The 27,457-nt window shown below is 41.3% G+C and overlaps 1 protein-coding gene across 1 annotated transcript; it reads left to right on the top strand.

The window, feature by feature from the left end:
* Positions 1–515: 515 nt before the first annotated feature.
* Positions 516–26,278, top strand: loxhd1b (lipoxygenase homology PLAT domains 1b; the record flags this gene model as incomplete). The annotated part of the gene is made up of 43 exons (XM_080765713.1): positions 516–1,167; positions 2,563–2,677; positions 2,910–2,921; positions 3,187–3,267; positions 4,287–4,471; positions 4,628–4,726; positions 4,871–5,019; positions 6,971–7,094; positions 7,812–7,921; positions 8,208–8,348; positions 8,574–8,709; positions 9,208–9,368; positions 9,483–9,569; positions 9,709–9,844; positions 10,043–10,197; positions 10,393–10,553; positions 11,023–11,099; positions 11,597–11,793; positions 12,050–12,242; positions 12,949–13,109; positions 13,528–13,861; positions 15,719–15,870; positions 16,952–17,085; positions 17,231–17,373; positions 17,569–17,673; positions 17,760–17,888; positions 18,347–18,511; positions 18,592–18,773; positions 18,960–19,076; positions 19,700–19,859; positions 20,145–20,299; positions 20,471–20,680; positions 20,828–20,957; positions 21,511–21,719; positions 21,823–22,008; positions 22,130–22,257; positions 22,386–22,503; positions 23,150–23,327; positions 23,708–23,893; positions 24,422–24,592; positions 25,002–25,134; positions 25,396–25,551; positions 25,798–26,278. 43 exons carry the CDS (start codon positions 516–518, stop codon positions 26,276–26,278), a joined length of 7,194 nt encoding a protein of 2,397 aa, XP_080621839.1.
* Between the last annotated feature and the right edge of the window lie 1,179 nt (positions 26,279–27,457).

Below are 27,457 nucleotides of genomic sequence, written 5' to 3'. Positions count from 1 at the left end.
CGTGGAAGAATGACTCCTCGGTATCAGATAGCCTTCCCAAGTTCCCCTAAGTGTAAGTAAAAGATAGTCATGTAAAGAGAGCAGTGCAGTTATAGTAGGCCGTACTGTAGCCTCGTTCATGTCATATTCTCGTAATTTAAAAGTGACAATAATGCCTGTAATAAGGTAGGCTACATAGCCTTTTCTGGCATGCCGTGACACTCAGAGTTATCTCCGGTGGTCGCTGGTCGGGTGACAACAAGTTGTCATGTTTAATGATGAGGTCATAGCATCCGCTGTTGCCATGGGAGGGGGATAAGCAATTAAGCAGAGACCCCAGGCCAGGCACATGCTCAGCTGTGACACAACCGTCTGTGCGCTGCTCTGCCCCGGCCCGACCTGGTTCCCTCACCGTAAACTTCAACCCGCTCGCAGGTCACTGCCGTGCTGCAACCAACAGGTCACTTTAATCAAGTTTCACCGGAACCCACAAGAACAGGTTACGGTTACAACTTAAGGTAGTAAATAAATTAAAGATGCCCACGAAAAAGAAAAAAAACTCTCAGAGGGCAGTGGAGGAAACCAAAGATGTGGATGACGAGGACTTGGAGGATCAGGAACCAAAGCCCAAGCACAAAGGTAAGCAGGTCAGTGATACTGAGGATGCTGTCAGGCTGAAGAGGAAGAAGACAAAGAAGAAGGTAAAGAAGAAGTCCACTAGTGAGGAGGAAGGGTACAACTCTGACACATCGGGAACTGATGTGAGGAGCAGCAAGAAAAAAGGGGGAGAAAGGGTCAAGGGAAAAGTCAAGAAAAAGAAGAAATCCGCAGAGGAGGAGGATGAGTTGAGCAATAAATCTACCAGGAGCACAGATGACGAGAAGGACAACAATGATGTTCCCAGGAACAAGAAGAGAGCAGGGAAGCTCCCTGATGTGATTGAGACTACCGGGGAGGGAACGAGGAAGAAAAATAATTCAGGCAAAGACAGCCAGAAGGACGACATGGGAAAGAAGAAGAAAAAGAAGTCGGGGGGTAGTGATGGGGACAGCGACGAGGACACCAAGGGAAAGAAGGACAAGAAGAAGAAGAAGATGATCGAAAACTATGTGGAGATCTATGAGAACGAGCTGCGAAACTATGAAGAAAGAGCAGAGAACTACGAGGACGACTACCATAAGAAGAAAGGTAAAGGAGTGTTTTTCTGTTTTTCACTGAGACCCGCGCCTTTCCACTGGTTGGTTCAGTTCTTTTTGGTTCTTAGTCCATGAGCCAGAGTTCCAAAATTGGTGGGAAAAACTAGACCTATATTAAATTGTTTAGGCTCAATACAAGTAAATTAATACATGATAACCCTTCCACAGTAGTAGCTTTTTCATATTTTCGATTATTTTGCATATTTTCTACATAATGCCTCATTTGCATATTAAAAAATGTAAAATTTATAATACAATAAATCATTGTCTTCGTGTAAGTACTCAATTGTGGAAGTTTCATGCTGATAACAATCTAATATATATATAGGTATGGTTTTGGCCCACTCAATTCATAATTAACGTTCCAATTTTGGACCTCTGGCTTGTGGAGTAGAACCAAAAAGAACTGAACCGGTTCCCATTGGGAACCAACCGGTGGAAAAGGGGCCACGCCGCCACAGTGAATGGATATAGAAAGCAGACATTACCGTATGCCATCATAGCCAGTGGTGGACCCCGCTCAACCATTACCGCTACAACAATTACTTGAGTCAAAGTATAGATAATCCTGGTCAAATATTACTCAACTGTAAATTGCTCAGTCAAAACTTAATAATAATAGCATTTAAAAATAAGTATTTCAAAGTAGGCCTACATGCTTTTAAAAACGCTTAAAAGTACTAGTAAAATAGTTATTTATTATTACCATTATTATATCAATTCACTGCTGCACTGTTTTCACAATGCGTTTATAAAACTGAATGAAAAGGGTTAGTAGTCTACATTTTTTTTATTTACCGGTACTATCTTCTACCACATAGCCTACATACACACCCAGAAAAGATTTGACAGCTTATGAAACATAATCAACTTGAAGTATTTTATTTCAAAAGACAATTCTGATTGATTTAAATTACGTGATATGGACTGGCCCTCGAGCTGTCTGGTTCCTGGATGTGTTTAAATGAACTGTCCTGGTAACACTACACACCATGTAGTGTAGTATCCACACACCATTATGATGGTATCTCCGGCTTACAGCTACATTACACCTGTCATGACACTAATCTTTACCGTACAAAGAGGTTTTCACGTCACTCAAGGTAAGGGTTTAGACTAGTGACCTGAAGTCACCTACTCTAGCTTTGTTATATGCAGGATGCCTTCATGTAAACTTGTAAAGCTACGGTAGGTATGCAATGAAAACCCAGTGCAGTCATTGAGTATCCATGGTTAATTTACAGTGCAGTATGTCACTGACCCAGATCAGACCTCAGCAGATACACCCAGCATAATCTCAAACGTTTACTTGACCCCTCTCTCTATCTCAGTGTAATAGCAATCTGTTCTAAAACACACAATCTCTATCTCTTTTTGATCCTGTTAGTGTATGAAGTGGTGACCATCACTGGAGATGAAAGAGGGGCAGGCACCGATGCCAATGTGTTTGTCACTCTGTTTGGAGAATCTGGCATCACACCCAAGTTGCACCTGGCTAGCAAGTGAGTTCCTTCAAAGTTGATCCGAAGTGTGATGTTAGGTCCGCAATGTGATAACAGGAAAAAAGTTTATTAAGCAAGTTTCTTGATATTGAGAAAATAAAATTAACCTTTTTGGTACCATTTCAAATGTGTGCAGTACGTAGAGTTTTAAAGAAACATAAAATTACATTCTGTTAATATTATAAATTATGATTTAGTATTGAAACCATTTATTTTCTCTCCCTTTCAACAGCACAGAGAAGAGGTATAGCTTCATATTCTCGCTTTAGTGAGTAGGTGGTAGTGGTAAGAAGGTGGATGCCCAGAAGACAGCTTCTGCTTTTGGATTTTGGAGTTGCATCATCAGATGTCTGCCCAAAATACAGCACAGAAAAGCCATTATTTTGCATATCTTTTTCAATCCACCCCTTTCTTTCATAAATCCAATTATATGGAATTTAAAAGCAGTTTGGCTTTTCTTCTACTGCCTTGCACCCATACACTAACTCAATTACATTTTCCCATCTCAGAAATCGAACTGCATTTGAGAAGGCAAAAACGGACGTCTTCAGGTTAAAAACCCACAATGTTGGACCTATTAAAAAGATAAGGTAATGCATGTGACTCCCATGGCATGTTTAAGACAACTGAATGCTAAATGCTGGAAGTTAAAGAAATGTTAATGTTATAAGAGAATGGGCAGTTTCATAAAGGATCAATATATTATGCATTTCTTAAACCTGTATTTGAACAGTGCAACAAGTTAAACAACCATTCTGCCCATGGGAGCTGTGAATGCTCTCCTCTCCTTTACATCCTGTACACACTAATGACTGCCATTGAATTTTGCCGATTTTTACTGTACAGTTATAGAGAACTGTTAATGAATTATGAAATGTCCCTAACTGGTGTCATTTTTTTCGTCTGAAATGGATGTTTATTGATTTTAGAAGTCTTCATCCCAACCCTATCAACACAGAAATGTATTTGGGCACGCATTGACAATAATCTAAGCTTTGACAGTATAGTGTTAGACAAGCCAGCTGCACCTCTTTTTACCAGAGGAAGCTTGCCATCTATGATGTTGACCAAAGTCAGTGACTCTGATTTGTTTTATAGATCTTTTATCAAGTCCACTTTATGTTTTATTTTATTTGCTGGTATGCTTCTCTCAAAGAGAAACAGAAAAACAAAACCCTGTTCTATAAGCATAATAGGCAAACAATCTCCCAGTAAAGTAGTTTTGTGATATCAGGAGTTCCAGTCTTCCAGTCCAACCAAACTCACCCAACCTCCATATAAACAAATTCAAACATACTTAGTTACAGTATAGTCATTAATCATTTTATATTTAATAGTGGAATGGATTCCAAAGCTCTCTAAATATAGACCTTTATAATGTAGCCTACATTTATAGGCCAATATTGTACCGATAGTCAATACAGAATGTACAACTAGCAACTTGATCCTCCACCTGTGAAGTCATTAGACATGATTCTCCTGCTTCTTCAGGAGAACTTTTCAAATTTTAAGTCATTTCCATACTTAAGAAAGAAATAAACTGATGTTGTCTAGATATACTGCTGTGCTGTCTACTTTGTTCGTCATTTCTATCTCTTGCTTCCTACAGAATTGAGCATGACAACACAGGAATGAACGCCAGTTGGTTCCTGGATAGGGTGGTTGTGACAGATGTGATCAGGCCACATCTGAGATTCTACTTTGGCTGTAGCAACTGGCTTAGTAAAGTGGAGGGAGATGGCCTTTTTGTTAGAGACCTGCTGGGGTCCAATGACCCCATGGACATGCCCAAATGTATGAGTATTAAACTGTATATGTCCATAGTAGTTTAATTCATCGTGCTGCTGCATTTTAAACATGATTACATAATTATGGTGCATCACTGCATGAATTTTGTTTTGTTTTCAAGTTCTTGCTTTTAATGAACATCTTTTTATTTCTTAATTCTAGATAACAAATATGTTGTCAGTGTATTCACCGCTGACGTGAAAGGCAGTGGAACAGATGCAGATGTCTTCCTCAACATCTTTGGGGAGTTTGGGGATACAGGTAAAGACTGTAGTTATTTTGTGGAACTCTATCTACCCGCCTCCACAATGGAACTTGCAGTATATATGCATTTATTTTGTATCTGTATTATAAAAGCCAGGCAAGTTGGGCTCCTAACATTCTAAATTTGCTTTGCTTTTAAAGGGGAAAGGCGACTTGAAAGTGAAAAAGACAACTTTGAAGGTGGTTCGGAAGACAAGTTCACTCTTGAAGCTCCAAACCTGGGGAAAATCAGGAAGATCACCATCGGCCATAATAACAAAGGCTCATCCGCAGGATGGTTTGTGGACAGAGTAAGAATGAACCATGTTTTTATTTTTAGAAGATACAGACTACAGAAATGCAAAAACTCACCACTTAAATCCTATTTCATACTTTGTCATACTGCTCATACTGCTCATAAAGTTAGCAGATCTACAAGTGCTCACAACTGCGACACACAATGTGATCCTTTCTTCTTGCAAAGTTAGCATACTGAAATAGAAGCCACTGCCACTGTCACTCTGACTGGTAGGCACTATAGGCAGGTTTCTGAAATGTCTGCATCCCTCAGAGACACAGATAGAGTAAATTATGCCTCTTATAATGAGCGAGGACAAATTACATGAAGATGGGTTGGAAATGGGGTGAAGTGGTCTTTAAATAAGTTATTATGTTGCTGTACTTAAGACATGCGATACAGTCCCTCCCTGCTACTCCAACACATACAGTACAGTACAAGCTGCAGGACCAATGAGATCACTCAAATGGCCACACACACACACACACACACACACACACACACACACACACACACACACACACAATGCATGGCGTCATCCTATACACTGTAAAGAGAAACCCTGCTCCATTAACGGATTAGCTTTCCTGCAGTAGATCCAACAATGATAACCATGATTATCTACCGGTATATTCATATGAAAGGAGTCCAAACAAAGTCATCTAGAGTCTAAACTAATTACTGTACTGTATATAAGAGTGTATGTGTTGTATAGTTTGTAGTTTGTACAAATGATACAGTGAATGTAAATGTACTCCGAGCATTTTGTAATGTACAGTATATGGCTCCTGAATCAGTAGGAACCAAGACTTAGTGCTGTATTTTGCGTGTCTTAAGTACCAGGTCTTATTACTTAACTCAAGACCTGTGTGGTCAATGCTCTTTGGCCACTCAGAATAGCCAAATGGCATTGATCACGTCTCCAGGTCTTAAGTTAAGTAATAAGACCTGGTACTTAAGACACGCAAAATACAGACCAGTATCTACATGTTCTGAATCTAGGAGTTGGCACTACTTCCGCATTCTATTTCTTGGCACACCCAAAAACAATAAATTCCATGTCATCGTCTTCCATGTTTTGGATGATCGTACTGTATATTGAATATCTTATGAATATTCTCTGTTTACAGTGGAGGTTTATGGGAGTGTCTGAACTCTCTCTCTACCTTATAAGGTTAAGCTTAGGTATGGGGTTTGGTGTTGTTATGCCAAAATGCCCAGTCAACACAAGCCACCTGTTGCATCCACTATTGCACTGTGTATAACTTGGCAAAACAATTGTCGTGAATATAACCACCTCAAAGTACTGGGTCACTGTTATATTGGTACACAACATTTATAGCATTACTGAGCCAGGTTGTTGATTAAGGACATATTATGTTATGTTATAGTTATATTAGTGGAGTCTGTGACAGGTATGGTCGCCCCTAAACCGTCTCGCCCCTCAATCTTTCCGTCGACCGCTCTGTGCCGCGGTTCTTGTATTGTTTATTTTGTTTTACTGAGAATAAGGTTAGAAATAAGTTTAGGTTACTTAGGCATAGTTTTACTGGGGTTAAGTTTAGGCATAGGGTTAGGTTTAGGCATAGTTTTACTGAGGTTAAGTTTCTGGTTTAAGGACTTGAGTGTTTTGTACCATACTATTTTAATTGTATGTATACAAGTACAGAACAAAGAATGTTTGCTTTCGCCATCTTTGTTGAAGAAGAGTCTGGGCAATTATGATTTAGTCTTAGTTAAAAGGTTAAGTTTAACCGTTTAAGCATAATTACACTTAGGTTACTTTAGGAATACCAGGCCGTACAGTTCTGCCAGCTGTACGCCCGGGGGGAGTTGGTAAACCTTACTTTTATTACACCCTGTCTGCTGCAAATGCAAAACAAACTTGAGCTTGAACGTAATACAAACCTCTAGGTTGCCTTCCTTGTTTATTATAATTCCTTTTACTTTCCTTTTCAATGCAGGCCTCAGTGGATGATATGGGGAACAAGATTGTGTATGAGTTTCCCATCGGTCGGTGGTTTGCCCTTGATGAGGACGATGGGAAGATCCAGAGGGACATCCTAGTGGGAGGGACGGAGCCCACAGGTTATTTGATCATTATGAATGCATACATATGAGTGTAAATGGAACACAGGAAAAAAGGTTATATAGTACTAATAACCGTATACCGTATACTATTCAGGAACTGGTGCACCAATGTTCCCTGTTCCCTCAAATCCTTCATCGGTCTGAGCAAACACTCCAACCTTCTGAGCGAGCGCAACTTGAACTGCTGCTAACATGAGTGCACTAACTTTAGTACATTACGCTCATGTCAAGTAATGGCTTATTCAAATCTAATTACAGAATAAGTAATAATAGTTGCATTACTTTAATAAACTGTAGGCTACTAGTAGCCGCAATTTGCATCACTATATGTCATGTAATGTAATGGAATGAATCTAGATTCGAGTTGCAATGCCCTCCACTGACAACCCATTGGTCCAAATTGCATTTCCGATCTGCTTGTATTAAACAACATTAAATTCACCAACATTGCAGCTGTAGGGCAATCTGCAAAGTGTTTGTTTCATAAAACTCCACCGTACCTCGCCGCAAAGCTATGGTGCTATGGTTCCACTGTTCCAAACATTGGATTCCGGTTTACCAGTTGCTATTACAGGATTAATTCTTAGGTCAGTGTTTTGACCTGACAGATTTTCATGCTCATCTCCTCTGGGAGTATGGGTGATGAGGCAGAGAGGCGCTGCTGCTGGCAGACTCTCTGATTGTCTGTCTGACATGTAACTGTACCCATCCCAGGCATTGTGTACCGGGTTCAGGTCATCACAGGGGACATCCGAGGTGCTGGGACGAACTCAAACATACACATTGTGATGCATGGCTCCAAGGGTACGAAGAACAGTGGCAAGGTAATGAGAAGCGGTGTGTAGGAAGAAAGGCTGTAAAAGCACTTTTTGCTGGATAAATGATAAAAAAACATGGGTTGTTATTGATTTAATGAGCATGGTTGTCATTTTGGCTTTATGAAAAACAAAGAAGGTCTGGTCAACACGTTCAGCCATTGAAGCATAAGTCCATGCTTCCATGCTTCACGCTTCCGTTAATGCTTTAATTCATGGGCATGTGTTTGCACACAATGAGTAACAAAGTATGGATTGTGTTCAAATGATCAGTTTTTTTTTCTTTCTGACTCAGGTGTTTTTGCAGGGTGGTAAGTTTGAGCGTGGTCTGACAGACATCTTCAACGTTGAGCTCGCTGCCCTCCTCAGCCCTCTCAGCAGAGTCACTATCGGACATGACAACGATGGGGTCAGTTCTGGGTGGTATTGTGATAAGGTACAGTGCATGGCCACACACACACACACACACACACACACGCACACACGCACACACGCACACACACACACACACACACACACACACACACACACACACACACACACACACACACACAGATATAATTCCACTCTAGAATCACACGTTACTATATAGGCTCGCTCAAAGGGTTTTAAAACTAACCTGAAACACTACTGTAAGTCTTTTTGTTGTGGGGTTTTTTAGGTGGTGGTGTACTGTCCCTTCACAGGGATTGAGCAAACCTTCCCTTGCAATAAGTGGCTGGACGAGCGAGAGGGAGATTGCCTGATAGAGCGGGAGATCTACGAGATGGTTTCACTCAGACAGAAAAGACAGAAGAGTAAGTCACATGTTATTGGCTGTGATACACCATGGTAAGAGTGAGAGTGTAAATATTGTGGGTGTTTTTGAGTAAAGTTGTCATACAATTATATGACAACTTTAGTTACTAGTTACTTTGTAGATTTGGATGTATATTCTCATCTCATCTCATCTCTCTCAAAACATAGGCTACATTACCCACTTCAGCCCTACTGTATATACAATACATTTCGGCTATTTTCAAAAGATTTGTATACATTTTGAACTTGTGAAATGGGACATTCTGTGCAATTACTTTTACATTTGGTACTTTAATATATTTTGATGCAAAGTTTTGTACTTTTACTCAAGTACATTTTGTTTATTGGACTTTTACTTGTAACAGAGCATTTCTACAATGCAGTATTGATAGGCTACTTTATTACCTAAAAATGTGAGTACTTCTTCCAACAGTGCTGAAAACTGAATTCCCTCTGTGGGACTAATATGGTAATGAAATGTATTTGGTTCTTGTCAGGGCACCCCTGGTCCCTGTGGATCTGGACGTCTGACCTGCCCAGTGCTGGGACAGATGCAGACATCTCCTTCCAGCTCTATGGAGAGAAGGGCAAGTCAGATATGATTAGGCTGGACAACAAGACAGACAACTTTGAACAGGGCATGGTTGATAAGTTCATGGTAAGTGTCCCATGCCTTCATATGGACAGCTGGATGTTGCAGATACCTCACATGCATGTATGCTAGTAATGAATACTAGTAGAATCAGAGTTTTATTTTGCTGTGGTCTGATAGGTTGAGCTGCCTGAAATGGGGAAGTTACTTAAATTTCGCATCTGGCATGAGAAGAGAAGTCAGTTCGCAGGCTGGCATCTCAGTAAGGTGAGCAGATATGTAATTACTACAGTAGCTTGTTGATGAAGTAGCAGAATATGGAGACTACTCAAACATTGATGCCACAAACCCTGATGCCTATAACAAGCAAACAAGCTTTTCTCTGGTTCTCTCTTCCTCTGCCCAGGCTACTCTAATGAAGACATTAACAAAGGAGAAGTACAAGTTCCCATGTGAGCGCTGGCTGGACGTCAGTGAGGATGACAATGAAGTGGTGAGAGAACTCCCTGCCGTTGGAGATCTGATCGCAGAGCCACTTATCGGTATGTTCATATGTGCTGTTCTATTATACCTTTGCACCCTTACCTTTAGTGTTACTTGAACTCTGAAAGCATACAAATGGATAAACAAATGTTGTGGTGTGAATTCACCTATATGCAACCAAAATCAAAAGTCTTGTCCTATATAGAGAACAACCGTGAAAGTCTGAACATGACAGAGGATGTGAATGTGTTTGGCAGTGACCAAGTACAGAGTGACTATATGCACGGGCATGGTTGGTGGCAGTGGCACAGACGCGACGGTTTACATCAATGTGTTTGGAGACCTGGGTGACACCGGGGATCGGATGATGATCAACTGCAAAAATAACATCAACAAGTTTGAGAAAGGCAACGTGCGTACAACCATGTTATAACCTATTGTAACATTGTCATCATGTCATATTTCAAAACAAATATTCGTGGCATAAACAGTCCAATTATCATATCTAATGATGTAGTTTATCTGCTCAAATAGTATGGCAGATGTCAGTGTGCCAATGGGCACACGGTATTCTAATGATATGTTCCTTATACTCTGTCTCTTACAGTTTGATGAGTTTTTAGTGGAGGCAGTGACCATCGGACAGGTGCGCAGGGTGAGGGTAGGACATGATGGCCGTGGTGGTGGCTGTGGTTGGTTCCTGGATAAAGTGCTCGTCAGAGAGGAGGGACAGCCTGAGGCCCATGCTCTGGAGTTCCCCTGTAATAGGTGGGTTGTACAAGAGGCTCATATAAAATTTTGTTTGTTTGCTTGTTTGCTTGTTTGCTTGTTTGTTTTTACTGTTCGTAGGTTATCTCCACAAGACTGGGGTGTGTGGCTGTGGCCCTGTCGTCTCATGAAAGGGAATGCAACGTTCAAACAGATTCACTTTGACTGTTAGAGGAATATGTCCCAGATTGGTTTTTTATCATATAGGAAACCTTGTGGAATGTTTGGTCAGACTCACCATGGGACAGAGAAGAAGTGAACCTTTTAACTGATTGTCCAAAGGCGTGTCTGTTGAGTGGTGAGCGTGGCTTCTTTTGAGCGGATCCATGTAATATCATGAAACTGCATAGGCTATAGTGTTGCATATAGCAGAGGTATGCACTCTAGCACTGAATGCAGTCTTCCTAGTCAACAGTTGTTGTTAGTTAGACTGTGAGATAACAATGTTTTTTGTGTTATATTGTCCTAGGTGGCTTGACCGCGGTGAGGATGATGGACAGATTGTTAGGGAGTTAGTGCCACAAGTAGAAGGGCAACGTCTCTTCAGTAAGTGCTTTTTACTTTCTTTCTTCTTCTAATATTCCTTCTTTTTTGTGGGAAAGGGGGTTATTTACAACCCCAAATTGTGGGTGTAATTTGTGTGTAACACCGGGGCTCCACCGGGCGCGTTGCGTCTCCGTCGCGTGCGTCAAAAAACGAACCGGGGCAATTTTAATGCAGTCACGCAACGCGGGCAGTGGAGCCACCCTTCATTGATTAAAAAGGGAACATTCCCTGACGGTGACGGAGACGCAACGCTGACGCACCCGGTGGAGCCCCGGTGTTAGGTTTGATGAACATACAAATGCCCACAGTATGTGTTTTTGCATGTGTCTGTGTATCTGTGTCTGTGTGTATATCTGTCTGTATACTTTGTGTGTGTGTGTGTGTGTGTGTGTGTGTGTGTGTGTGTGTGTGTGTGTGTGTGTGTGTGTGTGTGTGTGTGTGTGTGTGTGTGTGTGTGTGTGTGTGTGTGTGTGTGTGTGTGTGTGTCTGTGTGTTAGATACCGATTATATAATTGCGGTGAAGACAGGTGATGTCCCTGGGGCCAGTTCAGACTCCAGGGTGTTTGTCAAGCTTTACGGGGAGAAAGGTGACACCACTAAGAATATGCTAGTGGTCTCAGACAACGACCTAGGGAACTACTTCGAAACCGGACGGATTGACATCTTCGTCATGGAAACCTTTGACATTGGACAGGTGGGACATAATTGAGACAAACTAGTCTGTCAGCCACTTCACCCCTGTATACTTTGTCGTACAACAAATAACGAAAATAGCTGATCTACTGTACAAGCTAATAATATTGAATAATATTATTAGCTTGTACTTTTGTACTTTTTTGTACTTTTTGCCTATAATGATCAGGTTGAAAGTGGTTAAACCCTTCTACACTCTATACAGTGAGTGTCTCCAAGTATGTTGAATATTCTGCGTAATTTGCTTGTTATTACAGATCAACCGTCTCCTGATCGGCCATATGAATGAAGGTATGCGTGCTGGATGGTTTTTGGACAGTGTTCAGGTCATAGTGCCTCAACATGGGAAACAGTACATGTTCCCTAGTCACCGCTGGCTCGACGTAAAAGAGGCTGATGGCAAGACAGAGGTGGAGCTTTACCCCAGTGAGGTCCTGGACGCTGAACAATGTAGGCGACAGAAACACATACATGTACATACTCCCTGTTGCAGTCATAGGAATAGACACATAATCAGGTTACACAGAGCAGAGGACATTTTCCTAACCACTTGAACCCCAGCATGCCTATTCTGGGGGGAACATTCGCCAAAAATAGCAGATCTACAAGCTGACAACGTGACACATTGTGAACTTGTAGATCAGCTATCGTTGGCAATGTTATGCTGTATTCCAAGTACAGTTGTAAGACAGTCTACATTTCCCAAAAGGAAATGCATGAAGTTTATTCAGTCTCACCGATATTCCCACCAGTAAGAAAAATTTATTACCAGAGGGGGATATCAAAAACAGAGGCGGCCCGGACGGTTAGCTCAACCGTCTGGGCCTCTAGGCTGCTGAGCCAGCCTGACGGCGTGCCACGGGTTCGACTCCCGATCCCGATGGCCATTGCCGCGCGTCTTCCCAAATCTCTCTCTCCATTTCCTGTCAATCTACTTTCAACCTCATGAAAGGCAGAAAAAGCAAAAAGAAAATCTAAAAGAAGAGATAAGAGGCATGAACTCCCCCCATCCCCCCAGCAAAGAGAACCATACCTCATAACTTCACGTACACACATGCATGGCAGAAATATAAACTGCAAATGTTATGCACAACACACATACTCTACAATATTAATGAATGTATCCATGTGCTTTTTGCATACTCTTATTTTTCAGTTATTAATTATGAAGTCACGGTGATAACTGGAGATGTGACATTCGCTGGCACCAATGCCAATGCGTTCATCCAGATCTATGGAGAAAATGGTAAGACGGAGGTACTGACCCTTGCAACCAGATCCAACAACTTTGAGAGGAACACCACAGACATATTCAAGGTATTTCCAATTGTGCCTCATATTTGTTTTTGTGTATGTTTTTGTGTATGCATTTTTTGTTATGTATTTAGTTATCAAATAACTAGATATTGTGACGATAATATTGTATTATGACTAATACTGCACATGAATATATATTTTGGATGGATGGATGGATAGAACAACATGTTTCAATGCATTGCATTGTTGTGAGCTTGTAGATCAGCTATTATTTGCTATTTCTGAACATTTGAAAGTATAAAATAGGGCTTCAGTGATTGAAAACAGGAAACACCACTTACTGTATCCTATATCACGATATCTAGGTGATATCTCATATCAGAATATGGATATAATATTGATACATTGCCCAGCCCTAATAGCAACCTTGCCATGGTACTGTATAAGTCATCCATCCTTCTCTCCATCCGTTGTGCAGATAGCAGGCAAAGACGTCGGGAAGGTGTTCAAGATTCGCATCGGTCACGACAACAAAGGCATCGGGCCCGGCTGGTTCCTGGAGAAGGTGGAGCTCAGGCGTACCATCATGGCCATGAGGCCCAAGGCCAAGATAAATAAGGACAAGGACGACAAGAAGAAGAAGAAGAAAAAGAAGAAGGACGAGGACAGCGACGAGGAGGGGGACGGAGAGGAGGAGATGACGGAGGTGGTGCAGACCAACTTGTTCCCCTGCTCCCGCTGGCTGGCCCACGGAGAGGAGGACGGGGAGCTGGTGGTGGAGCTGCTGCCTGACGACTCAGAGGAACTGGAAGGTAAGGAGGACGGGGAGCTGGTGGTGGAGCTGCTGCCTGACGACTCAGAGGAACTGGAAGGTAAGGAGGACGGGGAGCTGGTGGTGGAGCTGCTGCCTGACGACTCAGAGGAACTGGAAGGTAGGTGTTCCCCTGCTCCCGCTGGCTGGCCCATGGAGAGGAGGACGGGGAGCTAATGTCTTATATTAATGGTTTAAAATAAGACATTATTTTATGTACATCAAATATGTTAATTTGACGGTCTGAGACGTTGTAAACAATCTTCAGGAAATGGACAAAATAACCCATGTTCCACTTGATCCAATGTTATTATTATTTAGTCTCTTGTTAATACTTTTCATTGGTAAAATAACCCACAGATGGACTGATGTATATAATATACCATACAGAGGAGAAATGTGCACGCAGCAGACGAAGTGAATCCAAGATGTTTATTCAAACGGAGTACACAGCATACACAGCAACAGCGATCTCTCACGCCAGCCATGCAGCAGAGTGCATGGCTCACGTCTCCCACAAGGCTCGCGCCTCGACTGACTGACTTGATAGCCTTGTAGGCCACCTTTTAAACCTTCCACATTTGGTCAAAGGGATCGACATGGTGCATATCTATTATAGTAGCAAAGTCCTTTGATTCAATCACTCTGTCCCTTTACGTCAACAGACCCCTAATTTACATAGACCGGAATTAGGCTCCTAGCTTCTCCTGAGAGGCCGACACCCCTAGGCAGCTGTCCACCACAAGGTCTACTGTATGTAAATTTACACAATTGACATAGGCCTTGCAACACAGTATAATTATGAGATCCTAAATATTCTTCATATTCCCCCCTTGATCATCAAAAGATGATCATCTAAAAATATGGAACCATAATTATCTTACACCCCCCTTGACCCTTAGCTTAGACAATACATTCGAGAAACCAAAAAATAACAGACTTACAGTACAGAATTCCCCCAACATGGTTTCAAACATCCATACGTATATGAATAATGGAAAAATGATTAGTACAGTTAACTGACATTAAACAATACATATTGCCGCTTTCAACTCCCTTTTACAAGAGCACTTTTTGATACGTAATAACCTACGTGGTTTACGACTAAACTCTGCTGTCCAATGTTAAATACACAATGCCAGCTAAACCACTCTCGGATTTATGTCTGACCAACATCACACACTGGTGATCCAAGTAGATACACATTCCACGCCACTTTCATCCTGGAATCCCTATTTTGGGCATGTCATTTTTGCCAAATCATCAAAAAAAGGAAAAAATATCTACAAGATCACAATGCATTGCGAGGTTGTGTAGATGCAAGCTGTCTGAAAAGGGATAAAACACAGCCTTACAAAGAGAGGCAATTGACATTTAAAAATCACACCCGTGACTGAGGGGCGCTCTTATCATCATACATCATCTCATTCTGGCCAATCACAATTTGCGTCCTCACTTTTCCGTCTTCACTTTTGTCTTCAATGTTTGTGTTTATGTTTACACAAACCTGGAAAGCTGGGCATAGGAGGGGCTAGTACTGCTCAAAAAGCCCAGGTTCCAATTTTTCAAACATAAAAAATGTACTTCACACACAAAAGTGTGTTGTTGCATTTCACACAGGACATTTTGGAATAATATAGATTAGTGGAAGAGACCCCAATTGAACGTTTTGGATACACACTGAGCATTACATGATATTTACATATTTTCTAGTAGCTAATGTTGTTTGAGGAAGTGCAGCACAGACAGTATGCATACTATGTGGTTTGATTTGACACAGTTTCCTTACTGCCTGGCTGGCCTACATATGACAGGTCAAAAAGGATGTCAGTAATTCCTCCCCTCTATTGTCTGACAGTGAACACCTATGAAGTGACCGTCATCACTGGAACCATGACGGGCGCTGGGACTGATGCCAAGGCCTTCATTAATATTTATGGAGAAAACGGGGACACCGGAGAGCGCTATCTCAAGAAATCCAACAACCTCAACAAGTTTGAGAGTGGACAGGTACGATAGGTGAAACAGAGGAGAAAACAATCGTGTTAATCGGCTAGATAAAACAAACGTTTTTCATTGATTAAGAATTAAGCTTACTAACATCAATACAAGATGGTACATGGAAAACAACATAAGAAAGAATAATAATAATTTGATATAAAATGTTATGATGATAATATCACATAAAGTAGCCACGTTTTTTCTTTCTTTTTTTTCTACTTCTTTTTTTTTTTTCTATAAGGAACAATATTTCTGTATAAGTTTAGAAGCTGACTTCTTGGCCAGGACCTCATTCTTTTAAATATTAGTCAGTACAATTTCCCACATAACAATGACAGAAATGTGAGCCTTTGTTGCCACTGTGTTTGTCCTTGCTGAAAAGGGTATCCCATTGGAGATGAGCAGTTAGTCAAAGACACTAACACTTCCACGCAACATGAGCCCTCCAGCAGGCTGTAGATGGGAGTGTGCTCTGGTAGGATTACATGCAGGCTAGCCAGCTGTGATGCCGAGAAGGCCCTCCCAGAGTCACTCAACCTGTCCTGCTTTTACTCATCACTTGATTAATTCAAGCCAGTGAATTATTTATATAAACATTACACATGGCTCTGTAGGATCACGAAACTCATGTCAACAGACAATTGGTTTGATTTCTTCAGATCAACTGTAACAGGAGTCTAGTCACTGTTGTGAAGTGGACTTGTGCTTACAGAGCAGCCATTCATATAGACATCAATGAGTGAATGGCCAAAAATACACGCTAGCTGTTGAAATATTTAAAATCAACCTGATGAATATACAATAGTTTTTTTCCCAGTTATAAAACAAACAAAAAAAACACAAATATTGTATTAATGACAAGGATCACCAGATCCTGGTGTTGTGATTGTTTCTGGTCTTCCTCGGGCAGCATTAGCCGTTATTGTAGCCACCGTCTCTGCTTTGTACATTTATTTATTATTATTAGTTATTGTAGCCACCGTCTCTGCTTTGTACATTTGTAAATCATGTGTGAACAATTAAGTAAAGCTTCCCAAACATAGAATCCACTGATACTTGTCTTATATTGGATAATGATTTTATTTCCCAGGAGGATAATTTCTCCATAACAGCTGTTGAACTGGGCCCTCTGAAAAAGCTACGTATTCGCCATGACAACACCAACAACTACTCAGCCTGGTACTTGGACCGCGTGGAAATAGTGGACACGAAGGATGACACCACGTGAGTTTAACTACTTTCAACAATCTGCCATCCCTATTTTAGGGCTCATGCTTAGAATGTCTGTTAAATGCCTGAATCCCAATGTAATTACACAACATAATAACATAAATGTCTGGCTGATCACCTTCTGTTCTTGGGTCTGTAGTTACTACTTCCCATGTAACCGCTGGCTGGCGATCGATGAGGATGACGGACAGGTAGCGAGAGAGCTGGTGCCTGTGGACGAAGCTTTTATGAAGAAAGATGATGATGATGAGGGGGCCACCGCCCTGGGCCTCGAGCAGAAAGGTAACACCCCCCTTCCATCTTTTTTTGTATGGAGATCTTATGGATGGAAAATTAACCCTGTTCAAAGGAGGGGATGAAGTAGAGACCGCGGTCAACTAATGTATAAACAAACCAGATTCTGCATACAGTGTAACATTGTAACATTACAAAGTCTGGCACCAATTTGTTTTGTTCTTCTTGTGTTGCATCTTACAGCCATGTCCACCACATACACTCTGAAAATAAAAACTGGGGAAAAGAAGAACGCTGGAACTGATGCCAATGTCTTTGCCATCCTCTTTGGTGAAAATGACGACACAGGTAACGCTGCGGTGTCGGTAGTCAAATTCCTAGTCCTATTGTTATGACAGGTATGACTCAAATCTAACTGCTCCTCCTTCTCTCAGGGATAATCATGCTGAAAACGTGCAAGTCCCATAAAAATAAGTTTGAACAGGGAATGGTTGACGAGTTCACTGTTGAGGCAGTGGATCTGGGAGACCTTGAAAAGATACGCATTGGCCACGACAATTCTGGTGAGCTTCAGAGTGAAATTATGGTGTAAAATGGCAACTTCTGTAGATCATAGCTTACAGCATAATGTAATTAAAATATTCTTATTTTACATAATGTTTATGTATTGATCAAAATGATGCAGTTTCAGTAATGACTCATGAGCGGTGAATTGTATGAAACAGACATAACATATAACATCATCAACATCATCAATCAACATATAGCATCCTACTACCAAGCAGTGGTGTGAAGTAACTACAGTAGTACATGTAGTCAAGTACTGTACTTAAGTACAATTTTCAGGTATTTTTACTTTCCGTCCTGCTCTGTGGTACTTGGGAATTCTTTTCACTTTTCAAAATATAATTTACTCACGTACATTTTTAATACGGAACTTCTACTAGTAATATCTACATTGCAGTATTGATACGTTTACTTAAGTAAAGCTTGTGAGGATTCTTTCCACCACTGCTACCAGGGCCCTCAAGTGGATGGTTCTTGGACTGGGTGGAGATTGACGCCGTATCACAAGGACTGCGACTACGCTTCCCGTGTGGCCGTTGGCTGGACAAAGGAGAGGACGACGGCTTCATAGTGAGAGACCTCTACCCTGCTGAGCTGCAGACAGAACTCTACATGCCATGTGAGTGAGCATGTGTGTATGATATCATACGTGCATCATATATTTAACATGCAATCGTGACATTTCTTTTGTCTTTTCAGTTGTGCCTTATGAGATAAAGGTATACACCAGTGATGAGTTTTGCGCTGGGACGGATGCTGATGTCTTCATAGTTCTGTATGGCCGTAAGGGCGTCTGCACACAGCAGAAATCCCTGTGTGTGAACGAGCGAGAGAGAAGGCTGTACTTTGAGAGGGGGGCTGAGGATATGTTCATTGTGGAGGTGGGTGAGTGCATGTATCTGCATGAACTTGAAACTAGCTAAATAACTTGTCGGTGGAAACCTATTGATTGATTGAGTGATTGATTGATTGATTGATTGACTGACTGACTGACTGACTGACTGATTGATTGATTGATTCATTCATTCATTGCTAAATTCTATTTATGCAATTTAACCCTTCCCCAGTTGGAGGATGTTGGCGAAGTCATAGAAAAAATCAGGATAGGACACGACAATAGAGGCACCAATCCTGGATGGCACCTCGACCGAGTGGAGATCAGACGGCTGCTAAGAAAAGGAAAGGTACTAAAAGTCTGAAACCCCATTGGTTATTCTTTAATGCTGATTTATGCACATTTTATGGGAGTTAGATTTGAGTTATTTAAACATTGCATGCAGCACATACCATGTCATAACAATTATAGGACTAGGCATTTGACCGCAGAGTTACCTGTGTTGTCATTTTCACCAAAGAGGATGGCAAAGATGGCATCAGTTCTAGAACAAACTCCCCATTCCAGTTAGAACTGCAGATTAAATCCCAATTTTCTGTCGTAATCCGAAGACTCACCTTTTCATATACTCCTACTTAGCCTTGACGACTATGCAGTCTTATGCAAAGGTTAAAATGACATTTAGACAGATGCCTGGCATCCTATAGTATCTATAGTTTCAATGTACACATATAGTTTTGATAAGACAATTGCTAGGTTCCTAGATTACTGAGGTACTACACTGTCTCTCTGCATTTGATGTATGTGTTACTGTTCACCTTTCTTAATGTAAGTCACTCTGGATAAAGAGCCTCTGCTAAATGCATAAATTGTAAAACATATACAATATGATGGTGAGATAGATGCTGTAGGCAGAGAAGAAGGGCATCAGTGAAACCCAATATGAGGACTCATATCTGTTTTTTGGTCTAGGGTTCGGAGACAACCATTTTCCCATGTGAAACCTGGCTAGCCAAGTCGGAGGAAGACGGGGAGACAGTGATGGAGCTGGTTCCCTCTGATATAATCACTGAAAAACTCGAAAAGAAAAAAGTAAAACGGACTGAGATCGAGGTAGAGGACGCCCTGGAAAGTAGGTCCCCCATGTGTGTCACATCAGAGATGGTAGCACAACAAGTTTTAAATGATAAAAAAGTAGTAAATGTACAAGCTCACAGCGTGAGCTTTGTTGTGAGCTTGTATATCAGCTATTGGCGCTATTCATTGTGCAATGAAATAGGGCTTAAAGGTGTGAACATTTTACACTGACAGTTTCACTTGAGACACTAAGTATAACTCAGAAAGTAACTGCATGAAAATGGTGGAATTGTAAGAGATCAGTTTCATCATTGACTGATACTGTTTTCTTCCGTGATAGCTCACATATACCACGTTTCTGTGCGGACGGGTGATATGGGAGGAGCAGGTACTGATGCCAATGTCTTCCTCACCGTCTACGGAGATCTGGGAGACACTGGACCACGCAAACTCAGAAAATCTGAGACTAACAGCAACAAGTTTGAAAAAGGAGAGGTACATGAGAAAGACACAATCATGACTTGGGCAGTGCATTTCTTCCCCAGCTGTCCCAGTTTTGAGGTGGCATCCTATCAAAGTACCTGAAAACTGACACGGCTGAGCTGTCGTTTTGTTGCAAAGAGTGTCAAGATTGTAGTTGAGATATCCTGCATGTTTGGCTCCCAGGTGGACAAGTTCACGGTAGAGGCTGTGGACCTGGGCCAGGTGTATAAGATCCGCATTGTCCATGACAACTCTGGGTTGGGAGCGGACTGGTACCTTGACCAGGTAGAGGTGGCGGACGAGGATACCGAGGAGGTGTACATGTTCCTGTGTGAGCGATGGCTATCAAAGAAGAAAGAGGACAAACGCATAGATAGAACCTTCTTTGTCAAGGTTTGGTTTGGTTTTCAGAACAACTAATAGTTGTTTTTTTGTTTTTTTAATTAATAGATAATTAAAAGATTTCGGTTAGCTGCTGTCAACAGGCATACAGGTTTGTCTTGCTATGTCTAGCTTGTTTATCTTTTGTGTTGTGTTCAGGGTTATGAGGGAAGTGAGAGAAACACTGATCCAAACGCCAAGCGGATTGCCCAGGCCAAGTTGGGCTTGGATAGAAATGCCAACAAGAAGAAAAAGAAAAAGAAGGCAGCAGTTGTAGAGGAGGGTCCAAGTAAGATAAACATGCATTTATTCGTATTTTTCCCAGGAAAAATAATGTTTGCTGTTTTCTAGTGGTTTGGGGGTGACACATGGCTCTTTTTGCGTGTCTTAAGTACCAGGTCTTATTCCCTAACTTGAGTAAACTAAAGACCTGGAGGCGTGGTCAATGCCATTTGGCTATTCTGAGTGGCCAAAGAGCATTGACCACGCCTCCAGGTCTTTAGTTTACTCAAGTTAGGCAATAAGACCTGGTACTTAAGACACGCAAAAAGAGCCCTGCATCCATTTTGCAATTGGAAGGTTCCTGGTTTTGTTCACCGTCTCCTCCTGGCTTTGTGTTGTAGTGTCCTTGAGCAAGACAATTAACCCCTAACTGCTCCTGATGAGCAGGCTGGTGCATGCATGGTTTTTTCCTCCATCAGTGTATGAATGGGTGTATGAAATAATCGGATAAAGGCTCTATGCACCATTTACCATTTGGTAAAAAAAAAAAAAAACAGCAACATGTGACTTGAGTCAACAGCGACACGTGAAAAATTGACTACTCTTCTATTTCCACACAGTCATCCCTTATCACTTCACATTGTCCACGGTGAATGACCGTGATGCCGAAACTACGGCCAGGGTCTACGTTATCCTCATTGGACCCAACGACTCGGAGACGGAGCGCCTATGGATGGACCTGCCAGAGGGGAAGAAGTGTTTTGCTGCTGGCACGATGGAGAAGTTTATTAGTTACGGAAATGATGTGGGAGAGCTCAAAAGGGTGGAGGTGAGAATATGTGGAAAGTTGTCTCTTTTTAAAGCCACTACGCATTTATCAAATCAATTCTTGTTTTCCTTAATTCTTCTCTTTCTCTCTATCTGACCCTCAGCTCGGCCATAATGGTATCACCCCAGAGAGCTGCTGGTTGGTGGGAGAGCTGTCAGTTGCTGTGCCAACTAAAGGTATCAAGTATATCTTCAATGTTAATTGCTGGCTGGCTAAAGACAGAGGAGACGGCCTCACTTCCAGACTGTTCAATGTGCTGGACTCCAGCATGCTCAACATTATCCGCAAGGTGATTCACTCTGAAAAAGAAATAATAGAACCCAGCTTTGGATGATAGATTTAAAAATATTTTGATTTTGTTTGAAAAGACAAACACACGCACGCTCACAACAATATTATGTTCCTTTTAGGTTGTCTATGAGACCACAGTTGTCACAGGTGATACTCAATATGCAGGAACAGATACCAACATCTTCCTGACTGTATTTGGAGCCAACGGCAGCACAGAGGAGATGATGCTACAGAAGTGTGAAACCAGGTCAGTCTTCTCTCTTCACTTCAACTTGAATATGCATCAGTAAAGAAGAGACCCTCTGCATAGTAAAATCTGAATTTAGCTGTGTGGCATTGGCAATTGGCAATTCTGATACTTTCAATGCAAACTAGGTTTGAACGGGGCCAAGACGACGTGTTCAACCTGGAGGTAGATGACATTGCTCCTCTGAAGAAGATCAGACTCCGAATTGATGGCACGGGAAGTCGCCCGGACTGGTTCCTTGACACGGTTGGTCACAGAGACCAGGCCATACCAGTGGGAGTGTAACAGAGACATACAGAACAATAAAAGCAATAATAAATACATCCAAACAATTGCCAGTGTACTACACAACGAAAACACCAAAAAGTCAATCTGTGTGAGAGTACTGTAAATGGAAAATGTTACATGCTACAACTTGTTATTCCAAAATATCTTTGGAATAACCAATGTTAATTGACTAGGTATTTGGGTTCCACCTTGTTTACAATCCTGTGGACCATACTGATTTTAATGCGACACACTCTCCTCCACTCTGAACACTTGAGGCTAATAAAATGAGCAGGGAAAATACGTGTTCTGGGGGGAAGTTTAAGGATCAACCTCACTAATTTATTTTGCAAGGGCTATAGCTTCCTAGGGATGCTAGTGTACCTGGATGTGCAGGACAGGTGTAGTCAAACTTGCACTTAAAAAGTGCCAATAAAGAGCACTCATTCATTCATAATCATTATCATTATAATATAAGTTTTTACTTTTGATTAACCTGAGATAACCTTTAGTGCCATTCTCTCTCCAGATAGTTTGTGAGATATAAACCTGTGGCTGGTAGTCTCTCAACCAAGATGTGTTACTTCACAGTACATCACAGTGACAGTCACGTTGTCTTCTGTAGATCACGATGCGGAACTTGACCACTGAGGAGGTATATGTGTTCACCTATGAAGAGTGGCTGTCGAAAACCAAAGGACCAAAGAGGACCACAGTCTGTGAGCTGGCAGCTGTTGTGGATGATGAGGAGATGGTGGAGAAAACCACCTACACCGTCGACATACAGACCAGTGACATTGGAAGTGGGTTCACACACTATACTGTCCTATACATACTGTGGTTCCTGGCCTATGAAAAAGCTTAACTCTCTTTTTGTGAGCTATAAACCTGTGGCCGGTATAGTCTCTCGGCCAAGTGTTACTTTACAGTACATGTCTAAGGCTCGTTAGAGCAACTGAAATAATCTATCATATATGGAGCTGACTGTTTCAGCTCCTTTGTTTGCTCCTGATGACGACACATTAGGTTATACAACACACTCCATATTTGTCCGTAACTGCATTGGGAACTCCTTATATGGTTATGGCTGATAATACAATACAAATGTTTTCTTGTAGGATTTCAATCTAAAGCTGTCCCTTTTGTAACGGTCTTGCTCTTATTTTCTTATGCTGTATTCTAGATGCTGGCACTGATGCCAACGTGTTCCTGATGTTTTTTGGAGAGTACGGGGACACAGGGACACTCCTACTGCAGCAAAGCACTAACAGGAACAAGTTTGAACGTAAAGCGAAGGATGTGTTCAAATTCCCTGACATTATCAGTATTGGTGAGCTCTCCAAGGCCCGGGTGTGGCATGACAACAAAGGTGAGGAGGTGATGGCAGGGATGAGTTTTAGAAAAGCATACCAGCAAGAAAGTGCATCATTATTTTCATGATTTACTGTACCAACACAAAATCATGACGATCAGTCATATTCAATACTGTCTGATCAGAATCAGATTCTTTTTTATTGCCATATAAACTAGACTAGACTGAACTGTACAGTAACATTTCACAATGCACTAAATAAATTGATTATTAGATGTGTATTTCTGTTAGGGTTCATTCACATCATTAGTTAAAGGGGTTGTATGTGATGCTTTCTGTTAGAATATCTGTCGAATAGCTAGATATTCTGATAGTTATATCATTATTAATGTGGGGTTTTTTTTTAGAAAAAGGAGTCACTTTCTCTCCACCTCTTTAGTAAAAAGAAAAGATATTTTCAGGTTGAGATAGTAATTTCATCTATATAAATCACGAGAGAGAAGTTATACAGGATAAAGGATAAAAGACAAAATTGGGATTGGATGTAGTATAATAGTAAAGGAGGATCTGTTGCCCATACTGTAGGTCCTTGTCCAGGATGGCACCTTGAGTTCATTGATGTGAAGGATGAAGCCATGAGCCAGACCTTCAGGTTCCCATGTGACCGCTGGCTGGCAAGGGGTGAAGATGACGGGCAGATCATGAGAGAGCTGGCCTGTGCTAACAATGACAACGTGGACCTCAGTGATAAAACAAGTTAGTGTATGATTTACTAACTGTCCTGTATGACAGTATTATGTAGTATATACTGTCTATATATAATAATATACGATAATAATAATAATAATAATATATGATCACAGTATTTGTATATTTAACTATATGTTTGTTTTACTGAGTGTACATGTGCTCTATACAGTGAATAAAGTTGGATTGGATTGGAATTAAATCCTGTTAAAAAACAATAGACACTATTTTTGAATGGTGTTGAACATTTCTGAAACACTTTTGGAAAGAAAAATGAGAGAATTTTCCAGAAATGTTTTGGAAACTTTAGAACTTTGGGTTTTATTTTAGATGCAACCAAAAAGGGTCACGGCCCTGTTTGGGAAACACAGTTTTAAATTATTGCTGTTGCCCAACCTCTATCTTTTTTATGTTTCAGAATATGAGATCGCTACAACAACTGCTACCACAGATGATGCTGACACCTCTGAAAATGCCTGGATCGTGTTGGAAGGAAAGAAAGCCCGTTCAAAGGAGTTTGTTATGGAGAATAAGAAAAAGAAGTTCCAAAGGTAGGAGCTCAAACTCAAAGAGACCCTTGCTTGCTTTATACAGTATGTGGCTTTGCAGAATCTTGTCTCTTCCACTTTGTTTTTCCACCCTTTTATCTTGTACTTTCTGTTCTACAAGCATTATTCTCAGACTCTCAGGAGTTACGTCATCATGATGTGCGAGTAAAACATCCTGGCAGAGCACCAGTGATTTTACCACCTATCTGTATGCAGAAACTGGATTTGACTTTAATAGATTTACTTCACTTTTTGTTTTTACAGTGGTGCCACAGACACATTTGAATTTTCATCCAAGCACGTGGGGCAGATAGCTGGCATCTGCCTCGGACACATAACTAAAGAGGGCAAGAAGGCGAAGGGGGAACATTTCTGGCATGTCATGGAGGTTGTGGTGACAGAAAAGGAGCTTGGAAACAAGTGAGTGAAATAATATCATAAACATGTAAACCACTGGTTCCTGAAATAACAAAAACAAAAAGTATTGTTTTAACCACTTCAGCCAGGCATATGTACTTAATTGATTGACAAATAGCGAAGATTGGTAATTTGTAATATAATCAAATCATGCACGCATGTATGCATGCATGCAAATCAAACCCTGATAGTAAACAGAATGCTGATCCTAAACACCATGTCTCTGCCCATCCCTGCTGTCTACTGTAGGTATTTCTTCCGCTGTGACGCTCGGATTCCTCTGGCATCTAAAAAGGACGAGTTTCAGACCTTCGAGTGTTACAAGTCCATAGAGAGCTTTGCGAGCAAAGTTCGCAACCTTGTTCCTGTCAAGTATGAGATCATTGTCATTACTGGGGACGTCAAAGGGGCAGGCACAGACGCCAACATTTTCATCACCCTTTTCGGTGTCAACGGGGACTCTGGCATACGACAAATGCAGCAAAAATTCCGGAACCTTTTCGAGCGGGGACACACGGACCGCTTTGTTCTGGAAATGCTGGATCTGGGCGAGCTGCTGAGAGTGAAGGTGGAGCATGACAACTCCGGACCCAGTGCAGGGTGGTATTTGGAGTGCGTTGAAGTGACCAACACAGCCAATTCAGTGACCACTATCTTCCAATGTGGGAAGTGGTTGGACACACGCAAGTCCGATGGGCAGATTCAGAGGGTGCTGTACCCCAGGTATTAGGTGATAGGAGAGAGGCTTACAGTACATAAAAGGACATTGGATCCAAGCCCAGTTCTGGACTTGGGCAGATGAGGACTTTGGGGATGATTCCTTGCTTGTTCTTATATGACATGTCAACTGTGTGAGATGTGTAAATGAACGCTCCGTACTGAACTGAACCAGATTACATTGTTTACATGGATCTTACCAGAAAGAAATGCCAGTATTCAAATGTACAGCATCTGTCAAACAGTTACCGCACCATTTTATACATTTGCTTCACACATTTGAAGTTTGTGGAAACATGGGTATTCATAATAAAACGGAGATGATAAAGCATGTATTTAGAACCATAATTGTATACGGCCAATTTATGTGATGTACAATATGCAAGTCAAATAAAACAAAGAGAGGGCATATTTATTTAGACTACCTGTTACGTGCCGTTGCTACAGACTGCTTTTCTTTCTACCACTTTTAGCGCTAGCATTTTTTTAATAAATTATGATATCATTCACGCCAGCATTTTTCCCTGTACAGCTCTTATTTTGAAAATAATGGACATGATGAGACTTCTATTACTCTATGCTTTCTGACAGTGAGGGGACAAAGATGGTGTCTGCCCTTAAAACAGTTTTGGAATGGGTGTCCGGTAGCCTAGTGGTCCAGGTGCATGTCACATATATGTTCTGGCCTGACAGCGAGTTGCGTGTTCAAGTACCGCACATGACGACCCTTGCTGCATGTCTCTCCCCTCCTCTTTCCTATGTCAAGCTTCACTTGAAACTATCAATAAAGGCAGAAGAAATATATAGTTTTGAAATAGGATTTGGGTGTGAAGGAAAACCCATATTGTTGGAAGTATCAGATGGAAGAGGGTAACCTGCATGCTTTTTTTTTGGGCATGCCGGAAAATCAGTGATTTTTGGAATAGAATACACAATCATATCACGGTCAGACTCATTAGGGAAACGGAATTTTATTTTGATCTCGGTTTATAAATTCTGGGGGATCCCTGCCTTCTTCAAGGTGAATACTTTGGCCGTGAGCACAAGTTATTTTTTTGAGAACACTTTTAGGTGTGCCTAATCACACACTGCATTTGACCTATTCCCTGCATGTGTGGTGCATACATCATCATACATTATCATACATCACATTCTGTGCTCAGCCAATCAGCTGAGCACATTCCGTGCTCAT

The sequence above is a fragment of the Protomyctophum bolini genome (genome assembly GCF_963924005.1).
Source record: "Protomyctophum bolini genome assembly, chromosome: 6".
NCBI lineage: Eukaryota > Metazoa > Chordata > Actinopteri > Myctophiformes > Myctophidae > Protomyctophum > Protomyctophum bolini.
The sequence above is the reverse complement of the archived record's forward strand: the minus strand, read 5'-3'. Positions and strand labels throughout refer to the sequence as shown.